The sequence below is a fragment of the Psammomys obesus genome, unplaced genomic scaffold, assembly GCF_907164565.1.
Source record: "Psammomys obesus unplaced genomic scaffold, mPsaObe1.curated_primary_1811, whole genome shotgun sequence".
In the NCBI taxonomy this organism is placed as follows: domain Eukaryota; kingdom Metazoa; phylum Chordata; class Mammalia; order Rodentia; family Muridae; genus Psammomys; species Psammomys obesus.
This window is the reverse complement of record NW_026592509.1, coordinates 2,305,201-2,330,841: the sequence shown is the minus strand read 5'-3', so window position 1 is coordinate 2,330,841 and position 25,641 is coordinate 2,305,201. Positions and strand designations below refer to the sequence as shown.

Genomic DNA, 25,641 nt, shown 5'->3' with positions numbered 1-25,641 from the left:
CCTCTGAGTGCTGGGACTGCAAACATGCACTCTCATGCCCACCTGGGGGAGGAAGATTTCAAAAGTCTCTCTGTTTGGGATGCCTGCCTGTCTACCTTGGTCCTTACCAAGTTGTGGCTGGGTCTTTCTCCTCCCCCAACCCCAGACTGGAAGTCTTCAGGAACCAGACCCAGTTTTCTGTGAGGCCTCAGGGAAGGGTGAAGGGCAAGAGAAACAGGTGAGAAAGGAAAGAAAAAAGAAACGAGGCAGAAAAGGGAACGAAAGGTAAGAACTGGCTCAGAGCAAGTCCTGGGAATGGAGGGAAAGACACAAGTAGGTGGAAAGAACTGTAAGTTCAGATCTCTGGCCTTCTAGGGACTGTAGAATTCATCTCAAGCATGCTACTGACCCAGCCCTGACTCTCAGTCCTGCCTAGTCCCGATCCCAGCCAGGCCTAACCCAGACCTTCACTAACCCAGCCTCACCCTGTCCTACCCAATCCAGACTATGTCTGGTCCCACTGGCCTAGCCCTAACACCCAGGTCACTCACGAAGCTCTATGGTGGAGTCTGAGGCCATGGCCAACTGCAGCCTCTTGGAACCCCTCCAACTGTCATAGAACCCACCCAACCCCCATCTGCTGCCCAGCCCAAATTCTTGAGTGCTGTCTTGGGACAGAGAGACAGAGCGTAGGAATCACAGACAGAAGGACACATAACCTTAGAGTCAGAGCTCAGGTATCCAGGAGGCCAAGAAAGCAGAGGAAGCAGAGGCTGAAGCAAAGTGAGTACATTCAGGCACTAGCCCCATCCAGCCTTTCCACATGGACCAGAACTCCTCTGGTCTCCAGAGCAAGGAGACAGCAGCTCCCCACAGCTTACAAAATGAAACTCAAGACTCTATGAAAGTGACTTCGAGCCTCCCAGATGCCACCCAAGGTCACCAAGTCGACATTCAAGCACCTGTGCCCATTATCCACACTCGGGGACGCAGCATCCAAGAACCGTCAGTATTCACACCTATGATCCGAAGGGTCAGCATCCAAGAACCACCAGCGTCTATGTTTCTTCCTCACAAGTTCAGCACCCAGATTTCTTCCTCACCCATCATTCTCCCAAGAAGGATCAGTACTCCTGAGAGCTTTTCTCAAAGTATCCAGTCCAATACACAAGACATACAATCTGTTGCCTACAATCGCTGGCTCAGCTCCAGAGCGTCCACTTCCTTTTACTGTCCTCGCAGACTCGACGTCCTAAGCTCTCATACACTGTGCAGTGTCCAGTCAGTAATCCAGAACTTCCAAACCGACACTGAGAGCCATCCTTCTCTGATCCATTCACAAAATCTCAACAGAAAACGAACCCGACCCAGTGTGGATGTCCCCACGTCCCTAACCTACAGCCCAGAGGCCAGCATCAGAAGCTTTGAGTCCTTTATCTGGGAGTCTACGGAGAGTCTGAAGGAGCTTTCACATGACTCTCTGTCCAATCCGAGTAGTCTAAGCAGCAGACACAAGCTGCCAAGCACTTCTACTGAAATAACCCTTAGCAGGTGAGTGGAGGTGGAATGCAGAGGGAGCCACGTTCAGGCCTGGAGTTCTACAACTGTATTTGAAACTGGAGTTGGAGCAGCAGTTAGAGGGGTGCCTAGGTGAAAACATCAGGGATTTGGGCAAGTGCAAGGCGGATGTATTCTGGTGTTTGGTTCTGTTGAGATATGGTGTCTCTAAATAGAGCAGGCTGGCCTTGAACAAAGAGATCCTCCTGCCTCTGTCTTCTGTGCTGAGATTAAAGGCGTATGCCACTATGCCTGGCTTCTCAGACTGAGATCTGAAGAAGGGTTTTGGGGTGGTTGGGCAGGGTGGATAGACTTCCTGCTGATGCTGGTCACATGATCTGTCACAGCCTTCAGCGCAGACGCTGGTCACTGTTTCCCATGGGCTGGAGGCTGTTGCTCGAAGCCAAGAAGATCAGCAGGTACCTTAGCCTGGTGCTGACTGTGGCCGGCATGGTGATGCTCACCTCCATTGCCTTGTGGCAGCCCTGGATCCACTTCCAAGTGCCTCTAGTGGCCCCAGGGGACCCCACTGGCCCCAAGACCATCCCCATTGATACCATCTTTTTCATGCGCTGCCCTGACATCTCCTGCATGAATGAATACGATAAGAATGCTTGTAAGTTTGGCCCTGCCCTCACCCCTCCAGGGAATCAGGTCTCCTTTTTGTCCCCAAGAACTTCAAAAATAGTTCTCCCCTTAGGCTGCTCTTTGATACCCACACAATGTCTCCGAGAACCTGATGTCACTGGCCAAAAAGTGTATCTCCCAGGCCAGATCTGATGCATCCACTGCCCATGCTTTTAGAGCTCAGTGTTGGCTTGTGTGTGCAGATGAGGGTGCACCTGTGTGCATGCGGAGGCCAGAAGACAACTTCAGGTGTCTTTCCTCAGGAACCATCTTAGTGGGGGTTTCATTTCCTGTGATAAAACACTATGGCCAAAAGCAACCTGGGGAGGAAAGGGTTTGTTTTACCTTCAGCAAATCAGCCTCAGTAGCAGCAAAGCAAAGGTTTCATTGTCCTGGTTCTTAATTCAATCCTGGGTAGGTTACAACCACCTGTAACTCCATTTGCAGGTAATTTGATGCCCTCCTCTGGCCTCTAGTTGTGTGTGTGTGTGCATGTGTGCGCTCTGTTTGTGCTTGTATGTGTGCTCCTGTGGAGGCCAGATGCTGAGCCATCTCCTCAGATACTTCCCCAACTTTCTGCCTTATTTTTTAAAGATTTATTTATTGAAGACATGTTCTCAATATGTAGACCAAGCTGGCCTCAAACCCACAGCGATCTGTTTTCTTCTGTTTCCCAAGAGCTGAGATTAGAGGCATGCACCACCATGACCATCTATTTTAAAATTTTTATTTATGTGTCTATGTGTGGGCATGTACATTAGTGAAAGTGATCACAGAGGCCAGAAGAAGCCATCACATTCTGAAACTAGAGTTACAGGTGATTATAAGCCACCTTATAAGTGTGGGTGCAGGAATTGAACTGAGGTCCTCCAGGAGAACAGCAAGCACAGCTAACTGCTGAGCCATCTCCTCAGCACAGGCCTGGTGCTCTTGACTCTCTTTTCCTAGACTTGCTGGACCTGGCTTGGGCCTGCCTCCTTGTCTCCGGCATCACGAGCTTCTGTGTGTGCATGGGTCTCATCAGCACTATATTCTTCCCCGGCACCAACCTGCCCTTGATGGACTTCTCTCTCTTCATCTGCAGCCTCACGACAGGCATGTTATGATGCTTCCCATGGGTGCCCATCACAAAGGCCAGCTCCATCCGCACTCTACCCAGCCCAGCCCAGCCTCATCTTCACCGTCAGCCCCATGCCTACCTCCTTACAAATCTTCAGCTATCCTCATCTCTAACTCCCATCTCACCCTCAGTCCCAATCCAACCCTACCCTCCTAACCTCACCTCCTTCTCAGTCCACACTCCAACCTACCAGCCGTAAAGTTCCCCGTGAAATTCATCCCAAAGTTTCAGTCAGATAATTCTATTCATTTAACTGAACAGAAAACACTTCTTATGTTGTTTTCAATAACTCAAAAATATAGCCCACTCTGAAAAAGTTTTTCCCCCTTTTCACAAATTATCTGCAATCCCTGTCTATTCAAATTACTGAAAATGACTGAATTATTTCTGTGTGGCTCCATAATCCCAACATTAAGGTGCCAATAATGAGAATCTGTCACAGTCTTTGAGGTTTACCAGACTACATACCAATCACCACACACCCTCATAATGGTCCTCAAAGATGGGTTGGTGGTTATACCCACTGTAGAGATGAGAATGCTGAGGCTCAGAAACATGAGACTGCTCTGAGGTAAGGAGCAGTGGCAGGTTTATGAGTTTTTGAGTTCCAAAACCTTCCAATGGTACTTCCAGGGTACTGGAAGGGGGCCATGAGTGGAGGTTTAGGGTCTGGAGATCAAAGACACTGGGAGGTAATGTGGCATGTGCTTCCAATCCTACCAGCTGGGAGGCTACAAGTTATTAGCAAGTCCAAGATCAGCCCCAACTACAGAATGAGTCCAATGCTAGCTTCCAGCTATAAAGCAAGCTCTGACCTCAAAATGGCAACACCCAAAAGGAAGGTAGGAAGTGAAGGAGGGAGGGAACATGGAAGAAAAGAAAGTGAGAGAGAAACAGAGGGAAGAAGTACAGGAAGAGGAGAAACGAGAGCTGGGGATGCAGCTCAGTTGGTAGAGCACTTGCCTAGAGTGCATGAAGCCCTGGGTTCCATCCCCAAACTGCACAGCTAAGTATGGTGATACATGTCTGAGGCAGGAAGAGTTCAAGGTCATCCTCAGCTGCACAGGGAGTTGAAAGAAAGCCTCAGCCATGTGACTAAGCCTGTGGGAGGCTTATACCTGATATATGCCACACAGGGACCAGCATCATTCTAGGGGTCCTGTTCTACCTGATGCAAGCACGAAAGTTCCTACAGGAAGGCATGACCTACACGCTGGGGAGCAGTTTCTACTTGGCCTGGATCAATGTCTTCTTATTCTCCATGACTGGTCTGGCTGGGCTCCCGTGTGGCCTCAGTGGTGCACATGGCGCTGTGGGGATTTAGGAGCTGGGGTTGGGTTGCACACAGTGCCAGGGAGGGCAGGACTGGGCTTGGAGCTGGGGCTGGGGGTTCTTGCAGGCTTGGGATGGCTTGGGGACATGAGGTTTGAGTTGATTTGGGGTGTAGGGATGGTGTAGGGCTAGAGTAGGAGAGTGTGAGATACTCAACGAAGGGTAGCCTACTGACCTCTGGTGTGTTCTCTGCCTTCTTTCTCTCAGGTCTCTTCTCCTACCTGAACTACATGAACTTCTGGTCCATCCTGAGACTCCAAGCCATGTGGTCTTAGGACATGACAGTGAACTGAGAAGCATGCTCTCCACCATGAGTTCTATAGCTTCTGACTCCCCATCAACCCAGAGTACTAACTTATATTTTAAAGAAAAATATCTTCTGCCCATATTTCTTTACCTGGCTCTGTATATTGAAAATACTTTGCGGAACTACCATATTTCTTCCATTGTCTCCTACCTTCACCTTGTCCATCTTTGTGTCTTAAGTAGAGGGACAGAAAAAGGACTCAGGTAAAACATCAAAGGCCCACAGAGATAGAGTGAGGGTCCTTGGCATAAACATGGTGGGTTTACTTTGTTTTGTTTTTCACTTTGTGGGATTTGGGGGGGGTGTTTTGAGATAGGGTTTCTCTGTGTAGCCTTGGCTGTTCTAGAATTCCCTCTATAAACCAGGCTGGCACTGAACTCACAGAGATCCTCCTGCTTCTGACTGCAGAGTGCTGGGATTCAAGGTGCATGCCACCCCCTCCTGGCCACATGATGCCTGATGCTTGGTGAACATCATTAAGCTGTTGTTGACTAACTCTATGTCTTGACTTCAACTTTTACTTCTTTTTATTTCTGTTGTTTTTTCTTTGTTTTTGTGTTTGAGACATGGTCTCACTATGTTGCTCAGGTTGGCCTGGAACTCAGAGATGGGCTCACCTTTGCCTCCTGAGTGTGAGTCACTGTTCCTCAGCTACAACCTTTAGTTTTATAATCAGTAACTCACCTTTTTTGAAAAAAAAAAAAAAAAATCTGCTCACATCTTCAATTCATCTCCCATCCTTTCCTGCAGTACCTCCCCTACCCTACCCACACACACACCCTTCCCTTCTTCCCAAAGGCCCTCAACACAAGCCTGCTCAATAGTCTGCTGAATGGGGGAAGGGCTGAAACCCAGGTAAAAATCTCCCATCACTTCCTGCACAGGGCTCTAGAGACTCTGTCACTTACTAGCTCTGTGACTCAGCAAGGTTGACCCACTTGGGACTCAAGTTTCCTTGTTTGTAGAGGCAATGATCTACCACACAGATCCAACCTTTTGACATCACCACATAATATTATCTACAAAGTTCACATCCCAGAAGGGCATCATCAGGGGGCTGGAGAGATAGGATAGTAGTTAAGAGTACTTGCTTGCTTTCCCAGAAGACTGAGTTTAATTCCCAGCACCCATGTTGGGTGGCTCTCAACTGCCTATAACTCCAGTTGTAGGGTCTTCTGGCCTCTGCAGGCACTGCGCCCACACATACACATATACCCCCAATGCACACACTCTCACAAATGAAAACAAAAATAAATTTGAAAAAAAAAAAGAACTGGGCTGGACAGTGGTGGCACAGCCTTTAAAGCCAGCACTTGGGAGGCAGATGCAGGAGGATCTCTGTAAGCTCAAGGCCAGCCGGATCTAAAAAGCAAGTCCAGGATAACCAGGACTACACAGAGAAACCCTGACTAATAAATAAATAAATAGTAAATAATAAAAACTGAACAATTGAGTTATCAAAGAACAAAAAACATCACAATGGATTGGACAGATGACTCAGTTGTTAAGGGCACTTTGTTTTGCAGAGAACCTGGGCTTGATTCCTAAAACTCACAGGGCAGCTCAAACCACCCAAAACTCCAGTTTCAGCACTCTCTCTGATCTTTTTTCCAAAGAAAAAATTAGATGTTTTCTCATGTATTCCAGGATAGTCTGAAACCTACTGTGTAGCCAAGATGCAGCCTAAGTTCTGAATCTCTGGCTGGCATAACAAGTGGGCACAACCAGGCCTGTTTTTCCTAATGCTGGGGTGAACCCAGCACTACCTACATGCTGGCCAGCCACTCTAAACTGAGCCACACCCACAAACAAATGTGTCCATTTTAAAATAAAGATGCACTACAACTATATGCCTTCTACTAGATCCAGAAGTGATCAAATGAACACCATCCAAGTCCTGTGCAGAGCGATGCAAAATATGAGACCATAAGGAAACAGATGAGCAGTGAAGGGATCCATGCTATTGGGGAAAAAGAAAGGAGGTGTCTTGGCTATTTTTCCGTTGCTATGATAAACCCCCTGATAAAGAGTAACATAAGGAGAAAGGTTCAAAGTACAACCCATGGGGGCAGGAGGGCTTGAGGAGGCCGCTGGTCACTTTGCCATCTACAGTCAGGAAGCAGAGGAGCACGAACACTTGTGCTTAACTTTCTCTATCTATACAGTCCACGGTCCCCCATCGTGGGTGGGCCTTCCCAGGTCAGTTAACCTAACCAGGACAATCTGTGCACAGGCACGGCCAGAAGCCAACCTAACCTAGATGATCGCCACAGGGTGTGCCAAAAGCTCATTTCCTAGGTGATTCCAGATTCTATCAAGTTGACCATATTAACCATCGATGTGGTAATGGAAACCAAGCATAGAGGCAGACAGGAAGATCTCTGAGTTCAAGCCAGCCTTGTCTACACAGATAGACCCTAACCCTTCTCCCTAAGACCTAGGGGTCCAGACCCCTGCCTCCTCATCAGACCCAGAGGTCCAGTGTTAGACCCCCTCCCTCAGACCCATGAATCCGGACTCCCGTCCCTCGGGCATAGGGAATCCTCGCCTTTCTGCCCTAGCATCCCTTCTTGGGCCCTGCCCATCACAGAACAGATCCGCTTCTAGTTACACCAGGCCCGTGCTTTGCTATAAGTCTGTTAGTCTGCACTGGTCCAGCCTCCCGCGCTGCGGCTGCGACCCCTGCTGTGCTGGGGGGGGGGGGGGGCCTTTAACCGTACGGCGGCCTCTGCCTCGGGATCTTGCTCCCCTGCCGTGCTGCCCAGTCCGCGGACTTCTGGTTCTGGCCCCGCCTACCGCCAGAGGGCCTTCCTCGTCTCGCCCCTCCTTGGGAGCTGCCTCAGAACTGCCTGACGAGAGTGACTGAAGTACCGTTCGGGTACGGCCAGCAGTCTTTTCGTCCTCTTCGCAGACAACATCTGATCAGGACTATCCTGGCGGCAACAGACGTTTATTCTTTCTGCCACCGTCAGAGCGGGATGCCCGGCTCAGGCGCGACTGTAGGCAGCCTCGGGGCGGAACCTAAGGGACGCTGGAGGTGGGGCCCTGCGGACGCGGCGGGCGGGACGGACAGGCGGCGCGCGCTATAAAATGAGCCACGCGGCCCTGCCGCGCTCTTGCGGAGAGCGAGTGTGAGGCGAGGTCGGCCCCGGTGAGTCTTGTCGAGGGTCCCTTGGCGCCTTCCGATGTGTGGTACTTCTTTGCCCCCTGGGAAGCGCGTGTCCCGCGACGTCCGTGGTCTCGTTGCGGGTGTGCCTGTCGCGTGGACGGGCGCAAGAAGTGCTGCTTGGGGCCGCGGGCGCCCTCGGGTTGGAACCGGGGTGTCCTCTGAAGGGGCGGATGCGGGCACTTTCGGGACGATGCCTTCCGCCAGGTGTGTGGAGCTTGGGATGCCGGGACGGGCTTTCCTTTGTCTGTGCCTTGGTCGAGCTACGCCATTTCTGCTGCTCACGTCGCGGGTCTTGTCCGCCATCTTACCCGATTTTAGGTGACAGGGAGGGGTGTGTGCGTGACAGAATTTTGCCTCCCAGTGACGGCCCCGTGCTACCTGCAGGTTCTCTCCGTAGGAAATCTCTACCACTGCCCCTCCCCCGTGTGGGATTTTGACATTTTTGTGCAACCTAGAACACATGAGGGCTGGAGGAGGATGGGGTGTAGGGGCAGATACAAGATACGGAGTTACCGAGGCGGAAGTGAGTGCACGTGGAGGACTGGATTGCTTCGGAGCGGCAGGTAGGAGTAGACAGGGCCAGGGAAGTCAGGCCTTTGTTCACCTGCAAGGACACTAAGACAGGGGCTACAGGATACCTGAATACCTAATGGTTTTGTTGTTGAGCCTAACGGTACAAACATGTCATCCCAGCTACTCGAATTTTGAAAGTAAATTACATATTTCACCCAAAATATTTTAACCACACACTGGCCTCTGAAACAGCCCATTTTCTGCCTACTGGCCAGTGTCATTATCACACTTGATTAGACTTTGTCTTCCTGGTATCGTGCTGTTCTCTTTGTGTTCATTGCTAAGTCATCTCCCAGATGCCTTTCTCAGGACAGTTCAAATCTCTGAGTAAGATTTCTTGGACTTGTTTATATCACTTATATCTTATTGGGGTTTGGTTTATTTCCTTCCTAAAACAGCCACCAGTTTCCTCCCATCATGTTCTTCGGAGGGATTTGTACCCTCCTAGGTTTTGTTTTTCGAGGTTACTAGCAGACAAGAGCATCATGTTGTGAGTCCATAGGGAATCAATAGATCTGTGACACTGAGTAGTTGGAGCATGTGGTGGATTTCGTGTGTACCAGTCTTTATATTGTCTTGGTTTGGGCACCATTTCTGAAGGCAAGTAGCCTTGTCATTGCATGAGGCTCCCATGATGTTTAGCACTGGGCTCCGAACATCCTTGAGGACACAGTGCCCCTTCAGGACCTTTGACACCTGGAGGTCTGAGGAGCTCTAAATTTGATGTTGTGCACCTGTGGCCTGTACCCACAAAAACCCTCATCAAGTCTTATATTACAGGTGTATCTTGAAGCCAAGAAGCCATCCATCAACATCCTAATGTGGTGAGAACCTTTACTTTTCGATCTACCCACGCTCAAAATAGTGTGCCTTCCTCTTAGGTGACTTTCTATAATTTGGAATTTAGTGAACCAGCAATTATAGGGTGTTACATATTAAAATTCTCACTTAATGGAATCAGTCAGCTGGTTGGTAAAAGATTCCAGACCCATTGTTCATAACTCCATATGAGTCAGTAAGCCAGCTCACTTAAACCTGGTGCTGACTGGAGCACACGCATCAAGGGCAGGTGCCTAAATCCTCTGTACTGTTACATAAGAGTGGCAGTAATTCTGCCTTTTAGGGGTAAAGTACAGAAAGGACCTAATTTTCAAACTCAGTAGAGAGAATGGCTCTCAGCATTATCACCTACCCACTGGATTTGTGGACTGTGTACAATGACCCTTTAAGAATTCCTTAGGTCCTAGCAAGTTAATTTGTACATAAAAATGGTAACTTTTAAAAAAGAACCTTGAATTTACATGGGAGCCATTATTAAAATAACAAGACTTACCAGAAAGCAGCAATGTGTGTTACCTGAAAAAGAACAAGTCTCAGTTCTAGGAGATTTTCTCCTTGTTTCTTGGATGTTGGGAACAGGGAGAACAATAGCTGCATTGTTTTCCATCCAACCATACTGGGCGTGGGCTAATAACAAAGTGTCCTGCATGGCACTGAAGTCTCTAGACTGGACAAAGATGTGAGGACTGAAAAAAAAAAAAAAAGGGAGACTTCTGGTAGCTGGATAGGAAGACCTGTAGCCTGTGTCCATGTTCCACTCAGTCAGAATGAAACAGGCAAGACAGAAATGTGCCTGTTGTCTGCCCTACGACCACTGGTTATACGGGCCTTATAAGCACCTGAAATGGGGTGAGTGTTGCTGGGCCTGAATTTTTCATTCTTATGTGGCTACATCTTTGGACACTCAATTCTGCACAAAATTGAAGCTTATGGTTGCTAAATAATTGTGAACACTTGTGTGATCATGGTAGAATAGGATGACTGAGTTCAAGGCCAGCATGAGCTACATAGCAAGACTTGGGTGAAGAAGAGGACAGTATTGGGGGGAATATGAGTTCACCAAATTCCACCAGGGTCCTAGGCAGGTATCAGTTCTGTGGCCCAGAATGCTCTGGCAAAGTTGTCATTTCTCCTAAGTTGCAATGCAGTGTGGAACAGTAATGTTGGTCTCAAGCCCGTGTGGGTTAAAAAGTTGGTTTAGGGAGAAACAGGCCTGCAAGGGCATAAGCCATTTAGGATGTTCACTATATCCTGGGAAATCTAAACAGGCCTGTGGCCATGAGACCAGGACCAGCCTCTGTGAGTGAGTGACTGAGTGAGTAAGATGGGGTCTGTCTATATACGTCTGTACGCCTTTACCTTGGGAGGTAGAGGCATGTTGAGAGTGTGAAGGCCAACTTTAGCCACATAGACTGTCACAAGCAAGTAAAGGGGGAAGTGCAGCAGACCCGCAAGGGGACTGAGTTCTCCAAAACCAAGTGTCAGCCATATTTTTGCCTGGATTTCTGAGCAATGGGCTACACTGTCCCCCTTGGGACTTCAAGTGGCCCTAGGAACTAATTAAGGGAGGGCATGAATATTACCAGGACCCCTGTGATGTCCAGCACTGGGCTCTGACCATCCTGAGGACATGGTGCCCCCAGGTACCTTTGACACCCTGGGGTCTGAGGGGCCCTGGCTACAAAGGCAGTGGTGGAGAAGTCTTTATGAGTCTTAATAGTCTCACTGGCCTCTTTCCCCTCTCCCTTCTGCCAACAGACAGGCGGTTCTTCAGATAGCCAGGCTTCCCTCCAGGTAAGTAGAAGGGCTTCCTGAGGTAGGGTGCTAGCACAGACAGCTCAGTGCTTTTTAAGCACTATGACCCTGTGCTGTAAGAGATCCTATTAGTGTCTATGCTGGGGGACCCCTATGATGTCCAGCACTGGGCTCTGATCACCCTGAGGATGTGGAGCTCCCCAGGACCTTTGACACCTGTGGGTCTGAGGGGTCCTGACTACAAGGGAGTGGATGGAGAAGTTGTCTTCATGAGTCTCACCAGTCTCTTTCCCCTCTCCTCCCTGCCTGCAGGTGGTCCTGCAGACAACCCACTTCTCTCCGGTAAGAGCAAAGGGGTTATTCTGAGGTGGGGGGTTCTTACCACCAATCACATGAACTGACTTCAGACAAGCATGGGTGAAGAAGCTAGACCAGGTCGCTATGAGATACTCTGTCGTGTCACTCTTGGGAACCCCCATGATGTTCAGCACTGGGCTCTGACCACCCTGATGACATGCTGCGCTCCCTGGGACCTTTGACATCCAGGGATCTGAGGGGTTTCCATTCTAGGGGGATGCTGAGTGGGAGTGTGGTCATTTGTCACCTACCAGCATCTGTGTCTTTTTGCAGCCTCTGCAGCACCATTGCTTCTAGCCCTCTTTCTGTCTTGCCTTGAGCCTATCAGGGCCATGGCAGAAAGAGTGCTGGTGCCCACCCAGATAGGCCGGGGGGACCGCTACTACACGTACACGGAGCTGTTGGCTATCTCACGACGTTTCAAGCAGAATCCCAATGAGCTCATGGTCACCTGGATCCTGCGGGTATATGACCAGGGAGGCTCTGCCCTGTCCCTAAATTCTGGAGAGCTGGGTCTGCTGGGTGACCTCACCCATGATGCCATCTTTAACTACCGTTGCAAGGCCCTGCGAGGGGCTGGCTGCCAGACACTGCTGAGCTGGCTGCTGCAGGCCTGGCGCCAGCGCTGGGAGTCCTCCCTGCATTTTGAGGCCACTGAACTGCCCTTCAGGCCTTGGACTACCATGGAGGAAGGAATCCAGCTGGTGCGTGAACTGGGCATGATTGAGTGGATCTACCTTGACCCAGAGGGGCCTGTGGACCTGGCCCCAGAGGATGTGGCCTTTACTCAGGGGCTGCAGCGGCGCCTGCTCACAGCGGCACCCTCTGAGTTACGGCTCTCGTTGGTTAGCCTGCTGGTGCGTGGCATGACAGTATTAGAGGCTGTGATGGAAATCCAGACCATTGCTGATGTGGGCCTGCTGTGGCGCCAGAGCCATCCAGGCCGCACCAAGCTCATGCTGGGGCCTAACCCAACTCGAAAGGACCTCCTAGGCTGGCTTCTCAGCCACGGTGTGCCCCGGGAGCAGGTGGACAGGCAGCCCACCAAGGTGCTTCTGGAACTGTACATCAAAGAAGCCAAGCGCAGTCGTGGCCACCCCAATTATGGGCTAGCTGAGGAGCAGCCTCCACCACCCCCTTACTCCGACCAGGCCTGTGGAGAAGAGCCACCAGTGCGTCATGACTAGTCCTGGACTGACTTCAAGAGGACACTTGCACCCCAGGATTGAAGGTGGGAAGGTGAATTGCACAGAGGCTGCCGGCAACCTAGGCTACTAGGAAACAGTTTGGCAAGCACCTTCCCCACCTCCCCATCCCTCCAGTACTTAGTGCCAAGTTCCGTGGCCCCAAAGAGGAGTGTGCATGTCCCCAGCCACAGTCCATGTGGGAAATGAGCCACATGTGGCCATTTGCTGTGAGTCTAGGGTGCTTATGGCCCTGGAGTGTAACCCCTTGAATTGGAGCATAAGGCCGTGCTGAGGTGGGTGGCCACATCGGGGTCCCCACCCCTCTGCCTCCATTCGGGCCCCAAAGCACTACATACAGGCCATCTTGAATTTTTTACTTTTTCAATGCAACACTTACATAGTATTTTAGGTATAGGCCCCATTTCCATGGACTTTTACGGGATGTTTGACACTTAGGGACAGTCTCCCTATTGTAAAGGCTTAACATTGTAAACTTTTCTAATGCAGCATTTTTACTTTATATTTTATTTTGAGCTTATGTGACATTTTGGTTTTGGGGAGAAGAAAGCCCCCTTTTGTAAAAACTTTTCTTTGGGGACCCTGTCCCTGTTTTCTTTTAACCATGCCCTTCCCTTTTGAAGCACCTTCCAGCTGGGACTGGTTTTCCTGGCTGCACACATGGCCCCTGGCCAGTGTAGATCTGGGTTTAGTGGAGGGGCGAGGTGGGCAGCCCTGGAGCTTCTGCCTTTGTGAGTTCCTATTAAATGGCTGATTCATTGCCCTCTTTGGGGTGTGCTGTTTGACTTGGTCCCGTCGTGGGTAGGATCGGAGTGATGAGCTGGGTCCAGGGCAGGTGAGGCACAGGCGTACTTGCCCACCTCTGGCCTGTTTCCAGAGGATACTCCAGCGGCCTGGTGAGGAAAGGTGGGCTGGTGGGAGCCAGTCATAGCCACCAGCTGGCCTTAGCCCCTACCCCTCGTAGCCTGGTTTTCGTTTGGGGTTGTTTCTTATAAACCAGGCCCTCTAGTTCAGGCTGTCCTAGGATTCCAAGGTATGCTCCTTACCTCCCTCGGGAACTTAGATCTTGATGTGCCTCCCCCAGGTGGTAAACTAGCCACCTCTCAAGACAGGGAACACCCTCTGGCTTTCCCCGTGTCAACTGAGGCCTCCAGGGAGTGATGTATGCACAAGGCAATGGGTGTGGGGCTCCGGGTGATGCCAATGACATACATGGTGGTTGCTCTGTAGGAGGGTGGGTTCCTGGAGGGCCCTGCGTATAGACTCATCACCAGGTCCTTTAAGAACTTCCCACTTCAGGGAGGGCTTAGGATGGTGGTGAGCATGGAGCTTCCAGAAGATACTGGTTACTTAACCACTCTGGGAGAGCCCCTATCCCTGTTTGGCCATCAGTAGGAGGTAAACCAGTCCTGAGTGTTCTCCAGCTACAGGTTCCCACCTGCACACATGCTAATTGTGGGCCCTGTCACCTGTATGTATAGCACCTGAGTGTAGGTGAGTGTCCAAGCAAGCACAATGCCTGGGACCCTCCCAGCCTTCATCCCCACACGCGCGAGCACAGTAAGTGACAAGCCAGAGCAGCAGGTGAGCACACGTGTTGGGATCCAGTGTCAGCTCAGGGGGTGCTTTTGTGTCTATCTGTTCCCCCTCCCTCACACGGCCCCTCCCAGGGCCCGCAGGCAGCTGGGCCTCCAGGCCAATAGGCCAAGCCCCAGGCTCAGCACAGCCAGCACAGCCACAGCTCCGGCCAGCAGGGGCACCGTGGCTGCAGGAAGAATATGGGGGTTGTGAATCCCAGGCCTTGGGAATGCCCCACTCCCACCCCTGCGCAGAGGACTGTCACCTGGGGGGCTGGCAGGCTCATAGGAACCATGGCAGGGGGCCCCATGAGCTGGAGGCCGGGCTGGAGCAGTCAGCTGCTGGAAGCGCCCAAGTGGACAGGGAGCTGGGCACCCAGGGACCCTGAGCGGCAGGGGTGGGCGGGAGGTGTCATTTCGGTAGATGAGAGAGATGGTGACATTCCTGGAGGTGGAGAGGACAACAGCATCGCTCATTGTCCCCTCTTAAGAGCCCATCCCACCCAATGCCAAGCCATCACCCATCCTCACTCTCCATCTTCCTCCTCAGGGTCCCTGGAGCTCCCCCGGAATTCAAAGGCCATGCAGGCAGCATAAGGTGGGGTGTTCCCATCGTAGAGGCCCAGGGCCCCCTGGAGGGCCAGCAGGGTGCTGTCATGCTGCAGAGAATTCCAGCGGTGGGTAGGGGCTGAATCAGGACCCCAGATGACCCCCTCCTTAGAAATAACCCTACGCCATTCCCATCCACACCATAGGCATTCTATGATTGTCCAGACGTGCAAATTGTGGCCAGCCAGTTTCATTCAACAGTCCTTGGAGGGGTACTAAAGCGTTCCTCCTCTGACCCCCTTCCCTGTCTTTACTGTGTTTCTAGTGATGCAGTCTCAAATACTGTAGGAGATAAGGATGACAGGCATTGGACAGAGCACGTGGGGACTCTGGTCTTCCCACCACCTCTGTCACCATGTAGCAATGCCTGCCCTTCCCAAGGACTCACAGCTGAATACATGACCATTTTGAGGGGTAGCCCCAGGCGCTGGGCCCGTGAGAAATTGCTGAGGATGGCGTCTAGCAGAATCCCTGAAGGATAGGAGCAGAGTGTTTAGAAGCCCCTTCCCCACCTGAAGAACAGTTTCCTCACCCCGCGGACCCCACGCCTTACCCCCAGTCAGCTGGGCCTTTTCTGCTGCTCGGGGTGGGCCCACATGTGCCCTGATATCCAGAGCTGAAATCTGTGACAGAGTCCTCAGCACATCTGGGGAGGCCCAGGATGGAAGGGTCAGACCATGGGCACGCTGGAGAGAGGAGGAGGAGAAAGGGCCTGGAGAGGGAATCTCCAGCCACCACCCCACCCATTTGACTTGTGTGTGCGTGTGTGCCATGTATGTACACAGGTTAGGTTACCTACAGATGTTCCTCAAGCCTGGCCCACCCAGTTTGAGAGTCTCAGTGGCCTGGAACTCGCCATCTAGACCCGCCTGGCTGGCCACTACACCCCGGGGACCCTCCTGTCAAGGTCTCCTCAGCACCAGGATTTAGGTGTGAGCTGCTGCATCCAGCCTTTTCATGTAAGTGCTGTCCCCTAATCATGCTTGTACGCAGCACTTCGCTGACAGCCAACCCTGGCCCTCATTCAGACCCCTTAAAGCTCAGCTCACTGCTGTATGGGCCAGAGCCAGTACCAGACCAGGGTCCTCACCAAGCCCTTTGGGGCCAGAGATGACTCGGAATCTGACTTTTGGGATTCTAGAAAGATCCAGTAAGATGGTGCCAGGAAAGGGGTATCTATTCTACGCCACCATCCTACCCGCCTGTCACTGCTCTCACCATGCAGATGGGAGACCAGGTATGCAGGACTAAATCGCCTACCCTGATACACGGGCCAAGTGCAAATTTGAAATCCCCAGCTGTGAGGGAGAAGGGGAAGGGAGGTCTCACCTGGCAGATCAGGGTATCCAGAACTTTCCATGCTCTGCGGAGTGGCTCTCCAACCAGGGACAGTCCAGTGAAGTTGCCCAGGCGGGTCAGGAAGTCCTGGATGGAGATGCAGGACTGGGTGAATCCTGGACTAACCCCAATCATCGCTTGGCACTCAGCCCCACCAACCCACCCCAGCACTCACCGTCCAGCCTTCCAGGGCCTCCTGGTAGTCAGCTGCCTCTGTGGACTCCCGCAGTAACTCATGGTACCGAGGACAGCTGCGCATGGGGAACCTCAGCAACTGGGAGAAAGCAAGGCTCAGGGAAGACAGCAGCAAGTCTGGGGGCTCACAGTTGCCCATGGGGCCAGAACCTCTGGCCCTTGCCTCTCCCCCAGTTTCCCCTGTATGCAGCTGTGCTGGACAGGTGGCAGCTTGCCCACTCTGGACAGCTCCTCTAGGGACAGTCCGCTGTTCTGGGCTCCCAGAAATGGATCCACATTTCTGGGAGCTGCTTCTACCCCTCTCCAGCTCAGTATTAGGCTTTGTTTCCATCCTTTTTTGTATATGTGTGGTGCTGGTTATGGAACCCAGGACTTTGGATAATCTATGCAATTCCTCGACCTCTAAACCATACTCTAGTTCCTTACTGGGTCATTCTAGGCAGGTGTTTTATCACTGAGCCACACTCCCAGCCCTTCCCCACTGGGGGCTCTACCCCCGGTCCCCTTGTTACACTTTTCATTTTGAGAAAGGCTCACTATGAACTCAGAATGAACTTGAACTCAATATTCTTCTGTCTCCCACCAGATCCAGCCCCCTGACCTTGTCCTCAGACACAGGCACTGTGTGCACTGGAATGGGCTTCCAGTCAGCCTCAGGACTTCCAGGGGCAGCCTCAGGGAACAGCCCAGCCAGGTTGGCCTGTGCACTCTCCAGTGTCCGGTCAAAGTCTGTGCTGCGGATATACACCTGGGGTAGATGAGGGCAGCAGAGGGGGTGGACAGGCCAAGGGTCAGCAGTGTCCCAAATCAAAAGCATCAGACTTAGTTTGGGGTAGGTTAGGTTAAAGATAAGAAAAAGGAATCAAAGGTCAAGCACTGAGGGTCAAAACTCAAATTCAAGTGTCTGGTTTTCAACTTTGGAAATTGGGATTGAGGGTCAGAGGTCAGAGCTGGGTGATGTGTTGGGCTGTAAATGTCTGCTGAGATCTTGAGAGTTAAAGGAAGGTTAGATCAAGGGGATTGGAGGTCAGAGGTCAAGATGTAGAAGGTGGGAACTTGGTGAATTACATGGAGCTAAAATTCAGTACACAGTCCTCAGAGGAGTTGGGTCAGAAGCCAGGAGGACTTGGACAAAGGATGTCAGAAGACAGAAAAGGGAGGTCAAAATTGAAGATAGAGATGGAGGTTGTAACTGGCGGGTGTTGCTCAGTGAAGGAGGGCTTGCCAAGCATGTGTAGTCCTTCCCAAGAAACATCAGGAGGCTAAAGCAAGAATCAAAGATGGAATCAGGTTCAAAGGTCAGAAGGTCAGGATGGCATGATTGAGAAGCAAGACAAAGGTTGAGGTCAGGGCAAACTGTCATATTTGAGAGACGGTCATGGGTCAGTGTGGATTCCTTACTGACTCAGAAGCCCATGGGATGCAGGTCAAGTAGATGGAGATCAAAGACCAAAGGGGCCTCTGGGGTCAAAGGTCAACAAAGTACCTCTTCACGCCGGTACTCGGGGCTCAGAAAGGCCTTGTAACGCCTTCTCAGAAATCTGCCTAGCTCCAGCTGCTGGCGGATCCCCTCCTAGGAACAAAGGCAGTGTCAGCCGATCCTCATTGCCTGTCCCCTAGCCCTCTTCCTTAACCCCTTTCCCTCCTCACCTTGGTCAGCTGGCCCAGGCCTCGAGGCCACAAGGTGGAGGCAGCTTCCTTGTGTGGATCTGTGGGGTAAGAGGCCAGTGGGGCCCGGTCGCCATGTCGGAACACCTGGGGATGTTGGAGAACCAGGTCAGGGCTGGTCTGGAAGGTAGAGCCCAGGTCAGGGGGTTGGAGGGCTTCGCACCAGAGCCACAAATAGCAGGGGCCCCTCTGGCAGGGCTTGGGGTGGCAGCAGCAACAGCAGCAGCAGCAGCAGCAAGGGTCCAGCGGTATGGCCCTGAGACCCGGGCTCAGCCATTTCCACAGAGAACAGACGCTGAGCTCAGCCTCCGTCTGTGCTGTGGCCTTACCTGCTCATTAGCCTCCGACTCAGCCCCCTGCAAGCAGCGCAGGCCCCAGCATGCTCCCCAGCACTGGGAAGGCCTGGGATTACAGACCCCCCAGGAGGTATGCATTTGGCAACTGGCATCCCTGCTCTGCTGCGGTTTCACACTCTTCTCCATCCCTCAGGGTGTCCGGTGCCAGGGCACACCGAGCCTGGAAGAATGAAGCAGAGTCCAGAATGGTGGGTTCTGCAGGCTCCTGGTCCAGTTGGTGGGGAGGGGAGCTGCTCTGGAGATTTTAGCATTACAGCTCTCCTAGCTCAGAACTATCCCGATGAAACAGCAGCTCTTAGACGATACTCAGTTGAACAGCTTATGCTTGTTGATTTGAGTGGACTAGGACTGTATAAACCTTGGGGAGTGGGAAGGGATTCCAGGATGGCTGCATATCATTGGTTGGGGCTGGGGTGCTGGTGATAAACTGATTGCATCTAGGTAGGTGCCAGGCTACTGTGCCTGGGGTTGGGAGTCACCAGGCTATATGCGCCAGAGCATGCACGGAAGCAGGGAGGGAGTGGTCCTACTCCTGCTGGTCTCTGGATGACATTTTCATCTCAAGTTTGAGATTCTCAGGGTTTGGACATATCTCTGATCTCACTCTAGCTCCATGCCTGTTTTCCCCAATCGCCCAGCCTATGTGTCCCACACTGTGCTGACAGAGAAACTAAGGCATGTCAGGCCCACTGATGTGCCTGAGGAAACGTCTAGGAAGTGGCAAGCACAAGGCGCTCCCCCCACTCCAAACTTCCCATGTTTCCTGTTCTTCCTAAAATGGCAGGATTCTCTGAGGTCCTTTTGGACTAACGTGAAGAGCCCACTTTCTTCCGACACCACATACACTTGATGAAAACCAACAGTACTCTGTAAGCAAAATACCCAGGCCAGAAGTCGGACAGACTAGGCTCAAGGCTCTCACCATTACAAGCTGTGTGACGGTAGGCAACTTACTGTACCTCTGTATGCCTTCATCTCACAGAACAGATGAGTTCAAAGTGCATTAAGCACTGAGGAACTGGTAAGCTGTACAGATGACCACATGACAAATGACCCTAAAATTTAGCAATTTATGTGTGTGTGGTTCATGTATGTGCAGGTGTGTTGATGGTCATGTGTGGAGGCCAGATGTCAGGTGTTTTGTTGTCATTGTTTGGTTATTTTTGTTGTTTTTTGAGACAGGGTTTCTCTGTGTAGCCTTGGCTGTCCTGGACTCACTTTGTAGACCAGGCTGGCCTCACGCTAACAGAACTCCACTTGCCTCTGCCTCCCAGAATGCTGGGCTTACAGGAGTGTTACTGTGCCCTGCTCTCTCCCACAAATGGTCTGTCTCCCACAAATGATCACCAAGCTTGGTGATCAGGGCTAGACCAAGCTCCAGGAAGCCCCCTGTCTCAACCTCACAAGCTCTGGGATTACAGTTAAAAGCTACCATGCCAAGATTTTTCACATGGGTGTTGGGGAGCTGAACTCAGTCTGTCGTGCTTGTGGGACAAGCATGCAGGTGAGCCACCTCCCCACCCCCAAGCTGAACATCTCCTGAGCTTTACGGGTCAAAGTGGGATGGCTTACCTTAGACCAAGTCTAGCTGCTTAATTTTTGAGAATTTGTTTGTTTCTTCACTTGTTTGTTGAGGTGGTGGTTTGAAATAAAATCTCACCATGTAGCTCTGGCTGTCCTAGAACTCACTACGTAGACCAGGCTGGCCTCAAACTCACAGAGATCTACCTGCCCCTGCATCTCAGGTGCTGGGATTGAAGGCGTGTATCACTACATTGGGCCATGATTTTATTTATTTTTATTTTATGTGTTTGTATGTATGTGTATGAAGTATCCATGGAGGCCAGAAGAGGGTGCTGAATCCACTGGAACCTGAACCTGGGGTCCTCAGGAAAAGCAGCCAAAAGGCTGGATCTTGTTCAGGACTACTAGTATTTGAACACATGCTGAGAGAGTACTGTACACTCCATCTTTAGCAACCCCCCACACACACACACACACAACACACACTTCTTAACTGTTGTAGAAAGAATTGCAGTACATTGCCCAGGCTAGCCTCGAACTCACTCTGTAACCCGGGCTGGCTAGAACTCCCAACACCCCAGCTTCAGCTTCCCAAGTGCTCAGATAACAGGCATGTACTACCTACCATGGCTCCAAAAATTCTGTTAATCCCAGCCAGGCATACCTTTAATCCCAGCACTCAGGAGGCAGAGAATAGGTACATCTCTGTGAGTTCAAGACCAGCCTGGTCTATGTAGTGAGTTCCAGGACAGCCAGAGCTACATAGTGTGAGACTGTCTCAGGGGAAAAATTTGTTAATCCCAAAGCAATACATGAGGCAGCTATAGGTGACACAAAACCACAGAACAACATGGAATGGTGACCAAATTCTATCCATTCTATCCACAGAGAGAGCAGCATCCTCTGCCTCCCAGGGTGCTCATTCCCTGTGCTGACCGCCAACCAAGCAACAGCAGAGGACCTGGGACCCCCAAGCTTTCCTGAAGGACCCAGGTCCACAGTTTGTATGACTGGCAGGAAATCAAGGTGTCCTCAGGCCACGCTCTCACTACCAGCTATGAAGGAGAACCTTCCCCCCTGCCTTTTCCAGCTCTTGGATCTATATTCCACAATTCCATTTTCAAAGCCAGCCATGTCAAAGCCAACCTTCCTTCCATGTCACATCACCACTGGGTTTTATAATCTGGTGTCCTCTGCCTCTCTCTTTGTGTATACGTGTTTATTCTTTCTCTTCATTACAGTGTATAACACTTGTCCTGTCTTACGTGGAGGTCAGAGGACAACTTGTCAGTTCTGTTCTGCCATGTGGGTTCTCGGAAATGAACTCGCTCAGTTAGGCTTGTCAACAGGATACTCACTGAACCATCTTGACAGCCCTTAATTTTTATTTTATTTATTGGCTTATTCACTTTTTAACAGGGTCTTGTGTGTCTCAGGCTGCACTTGAACTCTCTATGCACTATGTAGCTCAAGGTGACTTTGAACTCCAATCCAGACAGAAAGCAGCAGTGGACCCAAGAAATTACTCCTTCGGAGCCCAGCCTGGTGAACCCGTTAGTTTACTAGGATCACTCGCAGGATTGTGGCTCAAAGGCAGCTGTGGCAGCAGGGCCCCACAGATGGATAGTGCAAGGAAGACAGATGTGTCGCTGAAGCCTTCTGTGCACCTCCAAGGCAGCGGCCACCTGCTGCTTACATAACTTGTGAGTCTGGAGAATGCTCAGGAGTTCTGTGAGCCTCTTCAGCCAAATTCCCACCCTGGCCTGGACGAACATCTGCACCACAAACATAAGTTCTCTTCCCTGTGTGGAGGTCAGTGCCAGGGCCCAGTGTCAAATGACTTTCGTGATTGTTTTCCACCTCTTCTCATCACTCTCACTGAACCCGGAGTTTACTGATTTGCCAGCAAGCCCTAGGGATCCTCCTGTCTTCATCTCCAAGAGCCTAGGTGGTAGGCACATGTGCCATGCCTGCCTGGCCTTTTATAGGGGTGCTAGGGAATCAAACTCGGGACCTCAAACTTAAGTGGTGAGCACCTTACCTTCTGGGCTATCTCCAGCCCTTTTCCTAGGGCACATGTTTTTTTTATATTACAAGCCAAAAAATGGCTCAGACATCTTCAAGTGACTCACCTGAGGTTATTCCATCTGCAGGTGTCAGAACTGGAATTCAAGCCCACACAGACATTCCTCATGGAGGCTTCCCACCCTGTCTGTCCCCCTCAGTGTCCAGCCTGGAGAATCACTGCAAAGGGCTGGGCTTCTCCCATGGAAGAGCCCTTGTACAGCTGGCAGCAATCTGTGGGGGTGGAGGCAGTTCCACGCACACGTGTTTAGCTGCCCTCTCCCCTCTAGCTCTCATTCTAAAGTATAGAGGACAGAGTTAGGAACCTGGGTGCTCAGAGTCAAAGTGACTTGCTGTCCTTGTGGTCCAGAAGTCAGATGCTGTCTGCCCTCGTGCTTCACACTATCATGAACATCCTGCCATCTTCACAAACCGGGGACCAAATTCTAGCCTAACCCTGACTGTCGTTCCCACCCTTGCATCTGGCAGACACAAGGGTGACCTTTCGCCTGCGCTGTTGGACCCATTCTCCACACCTCAGGCACTCTCCTGCCTCAAGATACCAGAGCCAATCTGTTCCTTCCCTGCGCACAACTCCCCCATGGCTCCCCAGCACCACCAGGGGAGAAAACAGAGCTCAGTGTGGAGATCCAGGTCCAGACTGTGTACTCTCATAAGGTCTTGATGCTGGGTTTAGGTGCCACATGTGACATTCCACACCCACATACCCCTCTCTCTGATCCCCAGTGTGAATGTCTCTTCTACCCAAAATGCCCTTCCCTGGTCGCCATGGCCACCATTCTGGTCTCCCCGACAACCCCCTCCCATTCTGGAGACCTTTCCTGTCCGACTTAGAAGCCTGGAGGAGGGAAGTCGAGCATCCGTGTGGCTAGGAGCCATGGCCATGAACTTGCAGGAAGTGAGGACAGGTGAAGGGGCTGGGGCTGGGGCAGGGGCAGAGGCAAGGGAGGAGAGAGAGCTGACTCCTGACTTCCTCCCTCAGAATGTGACCTTGGCCATGGCGGTGTTCACCATCCTGGCCTCCATCTACTTCTTCAACAAGGTGAGGGGAGGACAGTAGAGGAGGGGCCTGTCTCATGTTTCTCTTCCTTTGGCTTTGTAGCTTTTTCTGTACTGAGTTGTCATGTGTCTCCATCATACTTCTATCTCTGCTCTAGGCTCAGCAGTGAAAAGGCATGATTTCCCAGTCCACCAGCCTGGCCTCCGCCTGCTCTACCATTGCTCTGGCCTCTGAGATCTAATAAATGTGACAGCATCAGACGAAGGCTCCCTGATCCCTAAGCACCCCTCTACACACACAATAGCCCTTCTCCTCATAGGTCCATGGACTGCACATAGCCATGGATCTCCGTGGGAAGGAGAAAAGTTGAAACCTGGTACCTAGATTTGAGGGAGGAGGCTGGGCCCTGGACCTAGAGTCTGAGGGAGGAAGATTGGGCTGAACCTCCTTGGTCTGAGGGAGGAGGCTGGGCCCTGGACCTCAGAGTCTGAGTGAGGAGGGTTGGGCTGAACCTCCTAGGTCGGAGGGAGGAGTGTCGAGCTTGGATTCAGTGCTGAGGGAGGAATGCTGGAGTCTGAACCTCTGGGTCTGAGGGAGGAGTGCTGGGAACTGAGGTAGGATGGTGACCTGTGCTTTATAGTTGGAGGATCGAGCACCTGGTCTGGGCTTTAAAGAATGAGTAGGAGTCTCTAGGGGCACATGGGATCTGAAGGACATTTCAGCTGTGGGTGCCAGAGTACAGAGGAAGACTTCTGGGGTCCGATTCTCCACCTGATACCAGATAGCTTGTCACTTATCTGTGAGCATCCCTGCTAGGCAAAGGAGGAAATGTGTTTAACAGAAGGCCACACTAAGGATTGCTGGAGATCAAAGGTATGAGCAGATGTTGCCACTGTGTGTGAAGGGACCGGGTGGATGTAATTCCTTTCTAGGTTATCTTAAGGGATGCTAACATATCTTCCCCCTCCCCCGCCTTTTTTCTTGTCTTAGCAAACTCCTATTCAACCGTTATTACCTGCTATCAAATCCCTTTCTTACAGAAGTATCTAGAACACCAAATAGAGGGGATCTGTTAGCAGCACGCTCAATCACCTTCTCCAACCTCTCCAAGTGAATGCCCTGAGGGACAACAGCTGCCCATGCAAATTCATTTTGACCCAGTATCCAAGGCAGTGGCTTCTGAACACGGTATGCACTGGGTCTGCAGGGCAAGGACTAAAATATCCGGTCACGAACATATCTGTGAATCTGTTTTGCTCAGACCGGTGCAGTTTTAGTGGGTTACAAACACTTTGAGACCGAGTCAAACTGGCAACCCCACCGCCATTGACCAGAGCTGGTACCAGCACCCTTTGTCCTCAAATGCAGTGACTCCTTGGCTACAAAATCAGAGAGAGCCGCATGGTGGCGATGTCGAACCATCTTCCCAGATTCTAATTGGCCATAGGGTTTGAATTTGCAAAGGACACTGAGCCTCCTGCCTGGGCTCTGTCCTCCTCACTTCCCAACAAGCCTCCTCCTCCCCGCCCCCCACCCCGCCCCTCCGGTTAGTAGAGTGGCCTCTCTCCAACCCGGGACTACCCTGCGCCTACCTGTTCACCGCCCCCCGCCCGCCCGGCCTCTCTGCTATATCCTTAGCCTTGTAACTCAAAAATGGTTGAGCAACCACACCCCGTGGCTTTCCACCTGTTGTGGCCCAGACACACTCCAGAGCGCTGAGGTGCCCTTTGCAACCTCTATTTCGCAAGTCCTCCCCAAAGGCTTCCAGAAAGCATCCTTCCTACCTCACTCCCTTCTCTTCTCCCCAGGTGGGCTTGGCTGCCAGCGGTTTTCAACCGCATAACCAAGTCAACATTTTGCGTCCTCCACAATCCCTGTTTCCCCCAAGGCCTTGACCGCTTATGAGGTTTCTGGGTCCTTGGGGAGCTATCAGCTTGGCATTTTCTCAACCGCAGGCCAGTGGAGATGGATGAGCTTTGTCAGCTCCCAGCCCTGGGCTTGGGGTGGGGTGGAGCATCGATTCTGCTCTGACCGCTCCCCAGAGCGCTATGAATGGGCAGTTGGGGTTCTGAGGCTGCTCATTACGGGGAGGAAGCTGAGCGCTGCTTCTCAGAGGTAGCTCTGCTGCCTGGGAAATTCTTTCAGAGACCTCTACTCAGACCAAGATGAGACTCTTTTGTTTTTTCGCCACGATGCTTGTTTTAAAAAATAAATGCTTGCTATGTACCAGAATTACTCTATGCGCTTTAAAGATTATATTAATCAATTTATGTGTTTCTGAGTCAAGTTAGCTGGAACTCACTATGTAAGACTAGACTGGCCTTAGAGTCACAGAGATCTGCCTGTCTTTCCCTACTGGGATAAAGGAGTAAGCTATCACCCCTTGATTATATTTTATTTTTAAATTACATGTATTTAGGGTGTGTGTGTGTGTGTGTGTGTGTGTGTGTGTGTGTGTGTGTGTGTGT

General features: G+C 51.4%; 3 protein-coding genes and 4 non-coding genes across 9 annotated transcripts; 6 read left to right on the top strand and 1 right to left on the bottom strand.

The window, feature by feature from the left end:
* The first annotated feature begins 802 nt into the window (after window positions 1–802).
* Window positions 803–4,890, top strand: LOC129681482 (uncharacterized). Its single transcript, XM_055613395.1, has 5 exons — window positions 803–1,530; window positions 1,884–2,152; window positions 3,112–3,258; window positions 4,420–4,551; window positions 4,823–4,890. The coding sequence occupies exons 1-5, from the start codon at window positions 803–805 to the stop codon at window positions 4,888–4,890; spliced, it is 1,344 nt and encodes a 447-aa protein (XP_055469370.1).
* A 3,104-nt stretch (window positions 4,891–7,994) lies between these two features.
* Window positions 7,995–13,583, top strand: LOC129681628 (Friend virus susceptibility protein 1-like). 3 transcript variants are annotated; one of them, XM_055613652.1, is made up of 5 exons: window positions 7,995–8,073; window positions 9,445–9,488; window positions 11,263–11,298; window positions 11,572–11,601; window positions 11,890–13,583. In XM_055613652.1, exon 5 carries the CDS (start codon window positions 11,949–11,951, stop codon window positions 12,801–12,803), a length of 855 nt encoding a protein of 284 aa, XP_055469627.1. In that variant the 5' UTR covers window positions 7,995–8,073; window positions 9,445–9,488; window positions 11,263–11,298; window positions 11,572–11,601; window positions 11,890–11,948; the 3' UTR covers window positions 12,804–13,583. The 3 variants fall into 3 exon arrangements, with proteins under 3 accessions (XP_055469627.1, XP_055469629.1, XP_055469628.1); XM_055613654.1 differs by lacking the exon at window positions 7,995–8,073 and adding an exon at window positions 8,147–8,295; XM_055613653.1 differs by lacking the exon at window positions 7,995–8,073 and adding an exon at window positions 8,380–8,654.
* LOC129681653 (small nucleolar RNA SNORD88) lies at window positions 9,288–9,379 on the top strand. Its single transcript, XR_008720869.1, has one exon. It is a non-coding gene; the product is annotated as a small nucleolar RNA SNORD88 (small nucleolar RNA).
* LOC129681651 (small nucleolar RNA SNORD88) lies at window positions 11,090–11,179 on the top strand. The gene has a single exon (XR_008720867.1). It is a non-coding gene; the product is annotated as a small nucleolar RNA SNORD88 (small nucleolar RNA).
* LOC129681652 (small nucleolar RNA SNORD88) lies at window positions 11,405–11,494 on the top strand. The gene has a single exon (XR_008720868.1). It is a non-coding gene; the product is annotated as a small nucleolar RNA SNORD88 (small nucleolar RNA).
* LOC129681654 (small nucleolar RNA SNORD88) lies at window positions 11,729–11,820 on the top strand. Its single transcript, XR_008720870.1, has one exon. It is a non-coding gene; the product is annotated as a small nucleolar RNA SNORD88 (small nucleolar RNA).
* An 890-nt stretch (window positions 13,584–14,473) lies between the features above and the next one.
* Window positions 14,474–18,485, bottom strand: Acp4 (acid phosphatase 4). The gene is made up of 11 exons (XM_055613651.1): window positions 18,372–18,485; window positions 18,191–18,295; window positions 18,027–18,113; window positions 17,142–17,288; window positions 16,521–16,619; window positions 16,337–16,432; window positions 15,561–15,693; window positions 15,396–15,478; window positions 14,930–15,057; window positions 14,665–14,843; window positions 14,474–14,586 (listed from the first exon to the last, which is right to left on the bottom strand). Exons 1-11 carry the CDS (start codon window positions 18,483–18,485, stop codon window positions 14,474–14,476), a joined length of 1,284 nt encoding a protein of 427 aa, XP_055469626.1.
* Between the last annotated feature and the right edge of the window lie 7,156 nt (window positions 18,486–25,641).

Excerpts from the sequence above, each read along its gene's own strand:
- LOC129681482 (XM_055613395.1), top strand. The coding sequence starts at position 803 with ATGGACCAGAACTCCTCTGGTCTCCAGAGCAAGGAGACAGCAGCTCCC. Across the intron at positions 1,531-1,883 it reads ACTGAAATAACCCTTAGCAG|CCTTCAGCGCAGACGCTGGT; the intron begins GTGAGTGGAGGT and ends GATCTGTCACAG. Across the intron at positions 3,259-4,419 it reads CATCTGCAGCCTCACGACAG|GGACCAGCATCATTCTAGGG; the intron begins GCATGTTATGAT and ends TATGCCACACAG.
- LOC129681628 (XM_055613652.1), top strand. The coding sequence starts at position 11,949 with ATGGCAGAAAGAGTGCTGGTGCCCACCCAGATAGGCCGGGGGGACCGC.
- Acp4 (XM_055613651.1), bottom strand. The coding sequence starts at position 18,485 with ATGGCTGAGCCCGGGTCTCAGGGCCATACCGCTGGACCCTTGCTGCTG. Across the intron at positions 16,620-17,141 it reads TGCCTGTGTCTGAGGACAAG|TTGCTGAGGTTCCCCATGCG; the intron begins GTCAGGGGGCTG and ends GCTTTCTCCCAG. Across the intron at positions 14,844-14,929 it reads CCTGAGGAGGAAGATGGAGA|GAATGTCACCATCTCTCTCA; the intron begins GTGAGGATGGGT and ends CTCCACCTCCAG.